General features: G+C 41.1%; 1 protein-coding gene across 1 annotated transcript; it reads left to right on the top strand.

The window, feature by feature from the left end:
• The first annotated feature begins 2,425 nt into the window (after window positions 1-2,425).
• Window positions 2,426-4,433, top strand: LOC108601604 (endothelin-converting enzyme-like 1). The gene has a single exon (XM_017989504.1). The coding sequence runs from the start codon at window positions 2,426-2,428 to the stop codon at window positions 4,397-4,399; it is 1,974 nt and encodes a 657-aa protein (XP_017844993.1). The 3' UTR covers window positions 4,400-4,433.
• The last annotated feature ends 10,965 nt before the right edge of the window (window positions 4,434-15,398 follow it).

Genomic DNA, 15,398 nt, shown 5'->3' with positions numbered 1-15,398 from the left:
GCAACTGATTAGACCTTGCAGCAGCTACGCCAAGAGCACATGCTTGGCTCCAGTTACAAATGGCGTACAATTTGGCATTGATTTAGCTACAGTTACTAGCAGCAGGCGTTTCCCTCTTGGGTTACTTTGACGCTCTGACTGTGACGCGTGCCGTGGCAAGCGGAAAGCAAAATGGCAAATTGCAAACAAAATCCACGTAACGAGCGCAAAGGACATGAGAGGAGTACGAGTGGGGGAGCGGGACGTGCGCACAGCTTTGGGTCAGCTTATTGTCGCTTAATTGCAGTATTTCCGCTTGTTTGACGCCAGGAGCTCGAAGCGTGAGTCAAGTGCAGGGATTACGACATGTCAGACAGAACGAGACAGAAGGAAAGAGAGAGAAAGAGAGAGAACTGATTTAAAGCAGAATTTCAACTGCATATTTAATATTGTCATTTAAATTACTTATTTGATTATTCCTAAAAGCTTTTTAGCCTTACAGCTTATGCAGCATTCTTGAACAAATAATCTACCTAATGGCTTTAATTGAACTGAAAATGGAATTATAGCTTTGCAAATCGCCTTCGCCGGTGGCTGGCACTTTGTTCAATAGTTAATTGAACCCCATAATATGTATTTTACACTTAATTGACTCTGCATTTGCAATAAACATATAAATATTGTTTCGCATTTAGTTCCGCCCGCCGCCCACTCACTAATTGTCTGCGCTAATTGAGCAGGTAAATGGCTTTTCAATTAGTGCAGAGTTTTACGCGATAATTGCTTTTGCAGACCAGTTGACCTATATATCAGCTGCTAACATTTATTAAAAGCGAATTGAAAAAAATAATAACGTACATGCAACAATAATCAAGCATTTACGCTAATCAAGTTCGCTGTTGTTGTGGCGCTAATCAATGCCAATGAGCCTGTCGTGATAGATGATGCTCATGTCAGCAGAGCAGCAATGACAGACAGGTGTGCCCATAACTGTTTAGGTTTCTGCTTTGTGCTAATGAAAATTAACAACACCCAAATGAGCAGCGTGTATGCTAAAGAGCAACACACGCCACAGGCAGCAATCGTCGCCATTAACAACAACAAAAGTGGCAATAACAGTGTGTGCTCGACTATGACGTACACTTTCTAGCATATAAAATTCTTAATGACATAATGATAAATTCATTAGCATTGTAACTTGTATAGCTAGAGCTGTTAACTAATTTTATTATAGCGAGGTAGAGGCAGTTAGCGTTTGTTTAGAGGGCTTGGTTACTTATTTGAGGCATCCTGCTAAATAATGTTTATCATAATAAATAATACAAACAATTAAGGATAAGCTTTATAAAGTAGTCTGATTATTTTTTTATTTTCTTTACCTTGGATTATTTTTTATTACTTTCCTACGAAGCAAACATATATACTAGGGTGCTACAGAAATCACTAGCGAAATATAATTCCGCTGAAATTAATTCTGAGCGGAAACTTTTGCGATGCATGGAGTGATTTATTGCATGGTATTTATTTCATTCTGCGGATTGGTCTGTGGTACAGCGAAACGAAAATTAAGTTAAATTTAGGCAGAAGTCATTTCAGTGGCTCTCCTTATATTATAAGACTCATATATAGTCTTAGAGACTTAGACTTGCTACCAGCACGCCAAAGTTTTATCATTGGAAGCTTAATCAATTATGATTCTGTTACCCTAAAATCTGCAATTAATTTTGGATTATTTCTAATCTTTCTTAATCAAGTAAAAGGCTAGAATTAGATTAGAGTTAAGAATACAATCTTTAAGATCATTTCCTTTAAGTATTTGAAATTGTCCAATAATGCTAATTGCAATTTAACAGATTATCTATAGATATAGCAAAAGACAAGACTAAGAATTTTTTTTATGCTACATTTCTTTGCTTATTTCCCTTTTTTTCACCCATTCATCTTGTATTTCAGTAGCGTAATCAACTTAGTTTTATTTATATAAGCTCTTGATCTCATTGAATTAGCTATATGGCCTCGCTACCAATTGTCACAGATTTCTCTCAGTGTGCTACATAAAAACCGCAGCATCGAAAACTCAGTCAAGCAGCTTTTGTCTGCTCTCAAAGTTTTGTTCTTATCGCATCTCGCATGTGGTTGAAAGCTTTCAAAAAGTTGTCAACAAACATAAAATATGAATGCTAATTGACAACGAGCCAAATTAGTTTAGGCAGAGCATTGATTAGCTTAAGCACTGCAGCAGCATCAGCAGCAGCAGCAGCAGCAGCAGCAGCTTTTAAGTCTTTTGCCAGTGGAGCACGCAGAGATAGACACTTGGACTAATTGCCCGGCAGGAAGTAGTGCGGATGAGCAAAATGGAATGGAAACAAAACTACGATAAGGCCGCTGGAGTGTCGTCGCCCATTGGGGCGATAAGCTCTAGCAGTTCAACATCAGCTGGCCAGCGATGAAGTGCCGCCAATTGAATTTGCTGCTCTTGCTGCAGCAAGTGGCAAGCACTTGGGCGCTAAGCGAGTTCAACGCACAATTTGTGCAGCAAGTGCTGGGCAATATGAATGCGAGTGTGGCGCCTTGTGAGGATTTCTATGGCTACGCCTGCGGCAAGTGGAGTGAGCACTATAAAGATAGCAACAACTATTTGGATATGCCGGGCTACATGGACCATAAGTTAAATGAGCAGCTGCTGCAAGCGCTGCAGCAACAGCAACATGCGACAAACGGCAGCTACGCACAGCTTTGGGCTTACTTTGTGTCCTGCCGCGACGTGCAGCAGCCGGCGCTGAATGAGCTGCTGCATAGGCTGGAAGCACCATTGCAGCTGGAGTGGCCCATTTTCCGCAATCAGAGTGTGAGCTGGCGCAATGCCACACAGTTCGACTGGCTTGGCACATTGGCGCGACTGCGCGGCTACGGCCTGAACGATGTCCTGCTCCATCTGGATACCAGCGTGCGACATCAGAACGCCACACACTATGTGCTGCTCCTAGCGGCGCGATCCAGCGCAGCTGCGCCATTGACAGCGCCAAAAGTTGAGGCGCTGTATGTGTCCTTTGGCTTGCCTGCCACACAGGCCAAGCAGCTGACCGCGCTGCTGTTGCAACTAGACGCTGCAGTCGTGCAGCTGACGCAGCAACAACGCGAACGCCCCTACGAGTTCGTGGAGTGCACGCTGGCGGAGTTGCAGCAGCGCTTGCCCCAAATCGATTGGTCGCACTATCTGCAGGCATTGCTGGAGGCGCCGCCAGCGCCAGATCAACTGCTACATGTGACTACGCTGGATGCCAACTATCTGGAGAGACTCAAGCAAGTGCTGGCGGGCAGCTCGAACGAAACCATTTGCTATTATCTCATGTTCAAGCTGCTCTATTTGTGGAGCGATGAGCTGCCGTCCAGCGAGCGGCGCGACTTGGACTGTGTGATACAGTTGCGTGGCCACATGCCGCTGGCCATGATGCAGCTATACGAGCAGCATTACTATGCCACACGGCGTGCCACAACCGATGCGGCGCTGCTGCAAATACAGCAGCAGTTGAGTCTGCAGCTTGAGCTTGAGCTGCTGCAGTCGAATCGCATGCAACTGTCGCCGGCTGAGCGGCACTATGTGCTGGAGGAGCTGCACAGCCTGCAGCTTAAGATAGGCAACGTGCCGCCGCAGCTGAGCTTGCCACAAATGAACGCCTACTACCAAGACTTGCAACTAAGTCCCAAGGACTTCTATGGCAACAAACTGCAGCTGCTGCGCTTCTATGAACGGCAGATGATGCAGCAGCTACGCAATGTGCCGCGCTCCCTGGATTTCGACTTGCAACCTGCGTTTGTGGCACGCAGCTCGTCGCCGGTGAAAACCTTTCAGAACGCTGTTATGGTGCCGCACGGCTACCTGCAACTGCCGCTCTACGATGCACGCCTCGCGCCGCTGCTGCAATATGCAACACTTGGCTTCATTCTGGCGCACGAGCTGCAACACGCCTTCGGCTATTTCCACATCGTCTACGATGCACGCAGCCATTATAGCCAAACGGGCTTGGAGCTCTTGCAGCGCTTTGACAATTTTACACGCTGCCTGGGCGTTGCCGACGCTCCCGACGCTGCGCAGCAGCTGCAGCTTTCGGAGCGCATGGCAGACATTGTGGGTCTGCGTCTGGCCTACGACGCCTACTTCAACCAGCAGCAGCAGCAGTCGTCCGCCTACCCGCTGGTGAGCAACTTTACCCAGCAGCAGCTTTTCTTCATCACCTCGGTGCAGTTTCTCTGCGCGGACATGGCCAAGATTACGGCGCAGTCACAACCAGCACCAGACCATGGTGAGCATGGCGAGCGCGTCAATCGCAATTGGCCACATCTCGAACACTTTTCTGTGGCCTTCAACTGCAGCAAGGATCAAGCAATGTTTCAACAGCAGCCATGTCGACTTTGGTGATAAGCCAACTGCTCCATTTAAATGTTCAAATTATGATAATAAAAAGTACCACTCAGAACGTCTGATATCAATTGATGATTTTTTTGTGATAGATGAAAACTTATCAAAAGCAGTGTAATTAATTCATCAACACTAGATACTGCATAATCAACGAATTGGTTGGTGCTCCATTTAGAGTAATTTGGTTTACTGACTATGAAATCCGCGTGTTAATTTCACCAATGTTTTGTATGGGAGCTAACCGATTGGGTAAGTAGTAATCTATGTATTCCCCAGTGAGCAGGGTAGTTCTCTGGAATATTCTGTTATTCTTTTAATAATATGGAAAAGACTGCAACAGTCTACTGAGCTGTCGAAGTGCAACAGAGCTAGATCGTGTCACAATCATGATTCATTTCAATAATCACTTTGACAAGTCTTTTTAAATCCTTTAGGAAGAATCCCAAAAACAAAATGTACACTAATCGCAAATAGATCATACAGAAAAATATTTGCTAATGCTTATTAATATATCCCCTAGAAGACTCGAAAAATATTGAAAATGTCTCCTAAAAAACGTGCAATACGACTCAAATATGGATCGGAAACTCTTCCAAATATGACTCCAAAAAGACTCACAAGCGATTTAATATTTGACTCGACAAAAAGACTTCCAAACGAGTTGTGACTAGGATACCAGTTTCTTCCAACAAAAGTATTGAATATGATCACTGATCGAGCTCATTTGTGACTAATTTAATCAAACAGGAAACTGCAAAAAATTATTGCAATTGATTAAAATATTCATAAAATGCTTGCTAACTGGGAGTGAGATTATTACTTCTAGTTGGAAATATTACATTTCATTATATATACAGAGTATCTACTACTCGCTTAATCATTGCTCAAGGTCGCAAGCAGACCGCAAGCGAGCAGTCAAGAGATAACAATGTGCATAAATTACAACAGCAACGACATTAAAATGTAAATGGGATTACGCCCCCAGTCGTTCAACCCGACAACTGTCCATCTATCCCATCATTGGCCATTCATGCGGCAAACCATTTATGATGTCAGCAGCGCAACGAGCTTGTTGTCAGGCTCAGGCTCTGTCTGCGTCTCTGGCGATTGCAATTGCAATTGCAGTTCCTGCAATCATATTTAACATTTGCGTGGTACCAACAACAGCATTTTATTAAATTTATTGCTATGCATATTTCATTTGTTATTTATGTGGCACACGCACGTGTTGCATGGGCAGCGCGACCAAGTTGCAAATTTAAATTGTGTCAGCTGGTAAATGAATCGTAGGGATATGGGTTACGGCGGAACTTGGGGGTAATGCGCCGACACTTGATATGCAAAAATTTCACACGAGTGTGTAAACAAAAGCTCACACAAAAATAACAGCTGCAGCACAGTGGGGTCAAGAGATTTATTAATGTGAATATATAGGAATAATAATAAAACCAGAAAGAAATTGATGGAATGAAAATGGAGCTATTCTTCAAAGTAGTCGCTCTCATTTTCTACACATTTCGCCCAACTCGCCCAATATAAAATGTTCATCTTTTAGTATAGTCCGTTCACCCAACCCAATTTGGAGTATTCATGATGGTTACGGTTAGTTAATAATTGAAAAATGTGGTCTTAACATACAAAACTTACTTTAAATTTCAAGAATAATCGAACCAGAATTAAATTTCAAATAAATAAAAATGTTTAATACATTGAAATGCAATACAAATTGAATATAAATCAACTGCTATGAGTTAAACAAAATAATACAAATATATAGAGTCCAGTCTTCACCAATGTGAAGCTCTACCTTGGGCTATAATTACAAGGCGTAGGCATAAGTTCAGCCCACTGTGCTCTTGCTAGGGTTTCATCGGGCACATTGCACATTGCAGGCAGATGTACATACTATATGCATATATCGCTCATATATACTATTTGGCGTTAACGGCAGTCGCGGGAGCCATGCAAATGTCAAAACACTGGGCCACCGAGGCGTCGCCAATTGGTCACTTGATACACATTGCCACAAATGCCAGCGGGCATATTTTAACGCTCACTCCCGCTCATTCCCTCTCGCTCGCACTTTGGAGAAGAACGTCGAAGGCTTTGTCCATGGCTTTGGCTAATTAATGCGAGTGTACAGCAAATTAAATTGCAATTTAAATACTCGTTTGCCGTTTGTTGCTCTCTCTCGCTCACACACTTGCCCACTTTATGTGCAGCCTGTGGCAATTAGTTAGCTCATACCCACGCTGAGCCTAAATCCCGAGCTCAAAGAAGTTGTGCCAGTTGTTGTTTCTTTTTTTTTCATACACCAAATGTGGGTTAAATGCTTTACCGGCCACAATTGCAGCTTTGTTAACTTTTTTTTCGTGCAGCCGCTTTGTGGCTTAAATGCAAATTTTTCAATTCAGTTCAAAAAGTTTATTTCCAAAAAAAAAAAAAATATATACTTTTCAATTTAAATTGAATAGGCTGAGCGAAAAAACAGGCGCCTGAGCAGGCAAAGTCAATTAGTCTGCAATTAAGAGCGCAGCATATAAAGTTAGTTTAATTAAGAAACACGCAGTTTTATAGAATTTATTTTCATATATGTATAACATGCATTTATCGCTTGTGCTTTATTGTAGAGATACTGTAAATGAACTCATTGCAAAACGCGTCTTATCAAACAAACAAGTCGAAACACTTATCGCTTGCTTAGTAATTATTATAAATAATTTTTATTTATTTACTGATGTGTCAGAACAAACGTTTTTCATAGATGGCTTAATCAGCTGCCAGCCAGATTGTGGGCGAATTTACAGTTAGTTTTTAACGCGTTTGTAGCTCATTGCATTTCCGACTGCACTTAACTATGTCAACGCACAAGAATTTCCATAAATGTGTCTGTGTGTGTGTGTGTGTGTGTGTGATTTGATTGACAGCTTGGCAGTCAATTCTCTAGTCTCGACACTCGTTAGCCGGCACTTGGTCAGTCAATTATTTATGCCGACACTTAGTGCGCCTTAGACAGTCGCATAATTGGCAAAACACACACACACACACACAGAGAGCCGCACACGTGGCGTATGCGCAATGCTCAGCACATGTTAATGCATTGGCAAACAACTTTAGTCAGCAAAGTTAACTAAATATGCACAACGTTTGCCAGTTTATCATGAGGCCACAAACAGTGTCTGTTAAATTGAATAGGCAATTGCATTGGACCAACACTTGCTAAAGCTGCTAGTTGGCTGTGTTTTTATAATTATTATGGCCTTGCTTATAACTAGCCAAGTCAGCTCAGCTTAACGTTTTAGCCACAGCAAGCAATTAGCCAAAGTGTCGTCGGTCGAAAAGCAGCAAACAAATGTTCTATGACTTTTCCGGCATATGGCTGCAGCTCATACCAAAGCCCGAAGCAGTGTGGCGCCGGCTTTGGGGCGTGGCCTCTGCTATAGATACACACACATAGACACACTCACACACTTGTTAACCACTTATAGAGCAATTCATTCATGGCAGTTCCGTTGCTCTGCTTTGTTGTTGTTTACGCTTCATTTGGTTATTTCTTCTCTGCTTTGGTCTGACGCTGGCGTCGCTGCCTTTTTAGGCAGCGCTAATTAACAGTCATGAGCGCAAATCTTGGGCATATTTGCTTTTATTTATGGCCGTAATTATATGTTAAGTGTGCATGTGTGCGATTACTTGTAATTAAACTATATGAATAACTGTAATTAGTAAACAAACGCATTCGTCTTAATGTTAAACTTAAATCATCAGTCTGTATATCTCAATTGTCTTATAATAAATAACTGACGTGTTTATTTGGCATACCATAAATCAAAAAGATTTTAGCTTTGAATTGAATTTAATCGAGTGTGCATTACTCAAACTTTATTAGCTGTGCAAAAATTTATAAAAGTAAGAGTGACTTTGGTTGCTCGAGTCCAAGCAATTAGCAAAAATGTTCAACTAACATCAAAATTGCATGTTACACAGCCTGCAGCTATCTCTCTTCCCCCCTTCTTTCTGTCTCTCTCTCTCTCTCTGTTAGTCTCTTTGTGACATAAATGGGTCACAGGCTACTACAGAATTTGTAGTTGCTGTCAGTTTGTCGACATTTGTTGTCCGGCTGCCAGGCTCGTAGCCCTTTCTACAATGCCAATCGACAAACGCATACAGGCGTGAGCCAAGCGAGAGACAGAGTGGAAATTCCAAACTTTCTCACACACACACACACACACACACATAGAGACAATGGAAATTGTGCGGAAAGAGTCGGCTAACTGACACGTTGTGTGGTAGGACATTGGGCCCTAAAGGCTGTTGGGCAATTTTGTTCGCTTTATCATTTATTGCAAGCTGAGCTTGTAATGCATTTTACTTTTAATGGCCAGCATGAGTCACACCGCACAACTAAAACTTTTATAATATACAACAACTGATGCAACAACAACAACAACAACAACAACAATAGCAGCAAGTAAAAGCGACTGCATTCATTAATCATCAAGCAAGATGCTTAAGAGAAATTGAGAGCGAAAAACTAATAAAACTTTGCCGTTGCCGTTGTCGTTGCCGTTGCCGTTTCAAAGCAGCAATATAAATGAAAAGCAAACTGAACGGGGCTGGCTGTAGGGAGTGGGCGGTGCCACCCACACGCTTTAATGTCAAAGAGCATTCGTATTGCGTAAGTTGCCAGGGCGTTGTTCACTGGGTTCAGTATGCAGTGCTCGGAACTCGAAGCTCGGAGCTGTTGCTCGTATCGATGATAAATGCTTGTCACATGGAGATTGCAACAGGAAATTAATGATTTGCCTGCCGGGGTAAGGACTACAGTTGGGACTTAGTTGCACTGTCTAATACATTAATATGCAATTAGAGAGTTAAACAATCTATTTGCTGATTGTTGACATGTTGCCAATTGGAATAATTAGATGCATTGCCGTAGTGCTTTGTTGACGAATTATGAATTTCAGCAAATATTTATTGCATTTTTTTTAATAACAAATTCATTCTGAAATCCATTCTGAAAGCCTATTTTATCTATCTGTTGTGTTTTAGCAGCAATACCAGCAAGGAGAGACAGCGCTACTAATGAAATATTTATGCTGGAGTTCCTAAAATGATCGAAGCACTTATAATTTTTATAAAAATTTTAGTGGTTTCCAATTAATTTTGCCTCTAATATAAATAGCTTACTAATTAAATATTTGGAGCATGTAAGTATATAAAACATATTTTTGCTTTCATCTTACGAAAGAAAAAGCCCTGACCTTTGTGGCTGGCAGCTCTCAGAGCTAATTACAGTTAGAGCACATGATGGCCTCCAGTGACGTAGCGGGTGGGTGGTTGTGGTTGTGGGGGCTGCGGTTAGGCGCAATGAGCGTTTAACGTGACAGCTTTGGTACCTTCAAATTTAGGTCAGACACTAGCGAGTAAGTGAGTGTTATGTAAATTATAGTGCGCTGCTTACGAAAAAATAAATTAAAGGACCTGTGCAAGGTAAGCGCGTCGCTCTCTCTCTCTCTCTCTGTTACACTCTGACAGCATTTGTCTCTTTCTAGCTGACATTAGTTAAGCCGAACGACACTTGCTGGCATTTCATTTCGCTTGCGTGCGTTTTTAATTTAGCTTCAGCTGCTGCGGCAGCTGCAAAGTGCACATAATAAGTGAAGGAGACAACAAGAGTGTGTGCGAATGAGAGAGAGCGGGTTTGGGGCTGAGTAACAGCAAACAAAGACAGCTGCAGTCGGCAGCAGCAAAGCTGATGGGTCTGGCTCTCATGTGTGTGTCAGTCGAGTTTACTGTTGTTGTTGTTGTTGTCAGACGACCACAGATTATATCATAACCCCAACGTTGAGTCGTCGTCGTCGTCACCAGCGTCATCAACGCGCTATAATGCCTCATGGCATCGGCCATTGACCATGACGAAGAGCAGCCTCAAAGCGGAATGTAAATAAAGCACAATAATAACACAACACAACACAACACAAGACGAGACGAGACAATAAGTAAGCAAAACTAAGTGCGGAGAGAGCAGAGACGGCACGACTTGCAGTTACCTTAGCAAATAGCCAGAGAGAAAAGCTTAGTGCTGGAAACTGGAAACTTTTTGCTGCATAGTTCGCAGAAACAAAAAGTTATTTTCCATATAAAAATGCTTTGTAAATAGTTAATGCAAATGTTTCACAATCAATTGCAAGTGTTTATAGTAAAAAGAGCTTACTGTCTTTCGAGTTGCTGTGCACTTAAGCAGTCGATTGCTCGCCGGCTACAAAGTAAAATATCTTTGAAGCGTCTACTAGAGCAACATTAACGACATCGACACTGCCAAGAGGAAGAAAAACAATAAAGACAAGTGGACGCAAACAACTTGTATATACACTTTAATTAGACTCTCGACTGAAAATTTAAATGTAAATTATTTTCTTAGAGTATTCCGTTAAATAATAAAGTTAAAGCGATTTGGCTCGGGTATAGGGCAACTACATACCAAATTTGGGTCTGTAGCTCTTATAGTCTCTGAGTTCTTGTTGCTCACACATCCTGACGAACGGACATGGCTATATCGACAGAGTTTGTCTTGCTGATCAAGAATGTATTTATATTCTCCCTTTTACATACATTTGCACAACTTTATAATACCCTTTTTCCATTTTTTTTTTTTTGTAAAAATTGCAAAGTGTATAAGAACCAGAGCCGTGTTAGTGTCAGACAAGTCAACAATCTCGTAATCAGTTAGACAATGGGGAAAAGCGTATTTTTGGAAACGCAACAAATTGCTGAATGAGCTGGTCAAGTTGCTAAGGGCGTGTCCAAGTATGAGCCGCAGACAAAGCAATCGATAAGCACTAAAGCAATTTGCACGCCACTGAAACATAAGCTCAGGCCAAAGGGCTAACTACACGCCCACACACACTCCCACCCACAGTCAGTCAGACCGTCCGTCACTCATATGAGAGCATACAAAGAGCAGGAAACGCAGCCATCACTTACAATAGTTGACCCATTTCCAAATTGTTGCTGGTGGCCAAATTGCCGGTGCTGCATTAATTATTACATTACATTATATTACGCTACGTTACGTTACAATGCGTTACGTTTACGACATGTGCAACAACTGGCAAACATGGGCGCGTCCAGCGCTTTTGTGCACGGCTAAAAATAAACAAACTACAACAATAGCAACAACAACAACAGTGCAACGGGCCTTTGAACTTTTTGTCATAGTAGTAGTTGCTGTTGGCTACAAAAATAGCCACGAATCTCTGAGTGGCAGCGGTGTGCTCCAGTTGCCACAAAATAAAAAGAAAAACAAGAGCTACAGCGAAAAGCGTAAAATTTCAACAAAAGTTGTAAATAATTTAGGAAAATGTTTGGCAAATTATTTGAAGTAAACTGCACATTATTGCAGCCTGGAAACATTTTGACTTCTTCACACCCCGCCCCCCAAACTATTTACAAATATGTATATGAATATGTATTATGACTCTTGGCTCGTTGCTTGCCACACAGCATTCATTTCACTTTGGTCAGCTCTGTGGCTGAATCCATTTTTTGTTGTTATTTTTAGTCAAGTGCACTAGAGTCTGGGGCCTAAGTTGGAGCAGCGCGCATACTTCAACAGCCTGAAATGTTATGTAAATTTTCTTCTTTTAGCTTTTGGCATGATGATGAAGTTTTTTCTCCTTTTTTTTTTTATTTTTTTTGCTGCAAGGCATGGCGCGTCTCAAACTAATAAAATGTGTAGGCAATTTTAACAGCAGAAAGTTCAACGAAATTTCTTGGACACTCTAAGCTTAAGCTCCACTATGTGAGTTGCAAATCCGCCGTAGACAACTTTTTAAGCAGAAAACATTGCCATTTGTTGACTTTCAAGCAGCTTTTGGTTGAGCTTTGTGTGCAATTTCCACAAACTACGACAAAAAAGCAGAAAAACTTTGTCAGGTTTTTCCTTTGCTTTGCTTTCATTTTGCCATATTTTCTTTTGATATTATTTATGGCTGCCAGAAAGATGAGTTGGGATGCGCTAAAGTTTTTTTTTTTTATTATTATTAAAGCTGTGTGAAAATTGCGGCTTAAACTGTTAACAATAACAATAAGCGCAGCAACAAACCGTCGAGAGTTGGCGGAGTGTGATAAGCGTTTTGGCTTTTGCTTTATAGAGTTGTCAAGTGCTCATAAAAATGCGTGTCCTACCTGGGTGACACGCCTATTTTGGGTTTCGGCTAACATGGGTTAAGTGTCGCTCATTAGCAAACACACACACATACACACAGATGCATACAAAACAAATTCGTATGAAGTTGTCAACGCTGAGAGGCCACTTGGACTAAAGTGTTTACTTCCCACTCTCCATCTCGCTCTCGCTCTCTTTATCTTTATTTTCGTTTTTGCAGTCAAACGCAGCATGTAGCCGAAGCACTGCTCTTGACCCTGGGTACTCGCAACTGTGACAAACAACAGTTAAGTGTAAATGACTAGCGCCTATGACTCAGTCTGAGTTGTCCTTGTGTCCTTGTATCCTTGCGTGCATTTGTCACATAAAAAAGGAACAAGAACAACACGAACGACCGCAAAATGTATACAAAAATTAATATTTTTTGATGTTCAAACTCTATCTTAATTCAATTAAACTGTTCCCTGGTTGGTCCTAAAGTGGCAGCTTCACTAATTAAATTTTAACGTTGCCAAGTTTCAATGGCATATGAAAATTTAATTGTCTTTGGTTTATGCCTCGTAGCTCGTAAAGCTTGAACTCTATATTATTTTACTTTGCCAAAAAAAAAAATATAAAAGAGAAAAATTACTTTAAAGCGCAACGAACCATATAACATAAAAACGAGCGAGCGCCAGGCAAATTATGAAAAGTACAGCGTAAAGCGGCATAGAAAAGTGGAAAATGCGCAAAACCGCAAAATGTAAAATGTAAATGGGAAAAAAATGCATAAAAAGGCGCAGAGCAAAGCAAACGAGTCTGAGCCGTCAGCTGTCGACGGCGCTGCTGCTCTTGAGCTTGAAAGGTAGCTCTGTGCGCTCAAAGAGAGCAGAGGGAGCAAGGAGGAGTTACAGGCAAACAAACAATTTTATCCTGCTACCTACATAAATATGCATTGCATACATAAAATAAATAGTGTGTCTGCGGCGGGTCTGGCAATTACGTCAATTGCGCAAAAATTTTCAAATCTAACAAAACAAAACTGAAACCGTTAAGCCGAATTTTTGTTTTTATGGGTAAAAATTTGTTTCTTTATTTAACAGGATTTCCGTTATTTGCAACTTAATCTAGTTTTAGGGGAAGGAGCAACAATAGATCACATGAATGTTTATATGGCTGGATACTTATTACATTATTTACATTTTAAATAGTTTTTAAATTAATTAAATTACAAAATTACTCTTGTTCTATTCTAGCTAGAAAGGCAAAAAAAAAAACAAACTGTGTGCACTTGAAAAACGCATAACGAAAGTCAGTCCTAGGCCGGGCTGTTAGTCTGATTTCTCTTGGCGTCTGATTCATTGCCCGTTTTAGTGAAGCTTTTGCATACTACAATATAGTACTAGTATGTTTGTTGATGTGGAGCTGTGCTGAATGATACTGTTGTTGTTTGTTTGCATGTATGAGTGTTAATATCATTGCTGGAATTGTTGCAGACGTCGCGTCGCTGTCGGCGCTTTGTCTGCGCAGATTAACTCATGCCAAGCGATCCATCCATTCAAGCCGGGACTAAAGCTCTGGGGCGTGGCATTCGCCAACAATTGTGTTTTCATTTATGAAAACCACAGTTATATAAAAAAAAAAATGATTTCAAGAACAGCACTCCACTCACACACACACACACCTGAGTTTGTAGTAGTTGTAGTAGTAGTAGTACTGCAGCAGTAGCCGGCATGCCGGTTATATTTTCTTTTCATTCGTGTTTTTTTTTTTTCGAACTGCAACTTTAATTGGACGCTGCAGTTGAGAGCGTTGGCAAACGTGTTTCTGGCAAACAGAAACACACAGATACACACACACACATACATACATCGATACATTTGGCATTCATTTCCTACGCGGCTTAAAGCGAGGTCAACTCTCATCGCTTTGTTAGACACAGTTGTGGGGGCGTTCAGTTGACTTACCTTTAGCCAAACATGGCGACCTCTCTGCTTACTAAAGCCGTCAGTTATCAATCGCTGTGCTTGAGATAACGGGACGCGGGTGGTGGTTCTTGCTCTTCCGTTCTGTTTGGCAAAGTGCACGCACACAATCACAAAAGTCACCCGTTTGCCTTGTATTTGTGCAAAAAGAAAGAAATTAAACGATAATTTGTTGTGAACACCAGACGCGTTTGTAACCCCTCTCGCTCTAGCTCTAGCTAACACTGCACGTTGCTTGTTTGCTCTTCGTTTCTTTTTTTCTTCATTTACTTTTACTTCATAACGCGTCGTTGTTGCCGATGTTGCATGCTGCACATTTCACTTATTCTCAATACAAATGCACTTTTTTTCTTTGATTTGTTTCAATTTGAAATACTATGCTTTTGCTCTTTTACGTTTTGTGGCGTATTCTTGCGTCTTGCTTCACACGGCTATCCTGCGTGGGCAAGGATATGAATAAACACTGAAAATCACTCCAAATAATTTCGACTTTGTGAAATTTGATATTTAGCACTAGTTTGTTGTTAATAAGACTATATTTGCATGATTTTTTTCATTTTTATATTATAATCGTAGTTTACACAGCCGCGTTACAAACTCCGCGACATCGACCTTACATCCGCACCAAACAACAACAACAAAATAGTGTATCTTTGAGATTCATGAATTGAACCACTGAACCAATGAACGTGCGCTTTGCAACACTACCCTTATTTCGCGCCTATCGTTATCGTATGCCAGTTTAACAGCCAGCTATCGAAAAGGAATCGACGAGTAAAGTAACAATTGTTTAAGTTTGATCAATAAATATTAAGCTTGTTATATATTATCTGATTGTATTGTAGCCGATAAAATGATTAAATTAATA

This window comes from Drosophila busckii, chromosome 3R (genome assembly GCF_011750605.1).
Source record: "Drosophila busckii strain San Diego stock center, stock number 13000-0081.31 chromosome 3R, ASM1175060v1, whole genome shotgun sequence".
Lineage (NCBI taxonomy): Eukaryota > Metazoa > Arthropoda > Insecta > Diptera > Drosophilidae > Drosophila > Drosophila busckii.
The sequence above is the reverse complement of the archived record's forward strand: the minus strand, read 5'-3'. Positions and strand labels throughout refer to the sequence as shown.

Bases quoted from the DNA above. Each gene is read 5' to 3' on its own strand.
- LOC108601604 (XM_017989504.1), top strand. From the start codon at position 2,426: ATGAAGTGCCGCCAATTGAATTTGCTGCTCTTGCTGCAGCAAGTGGCA.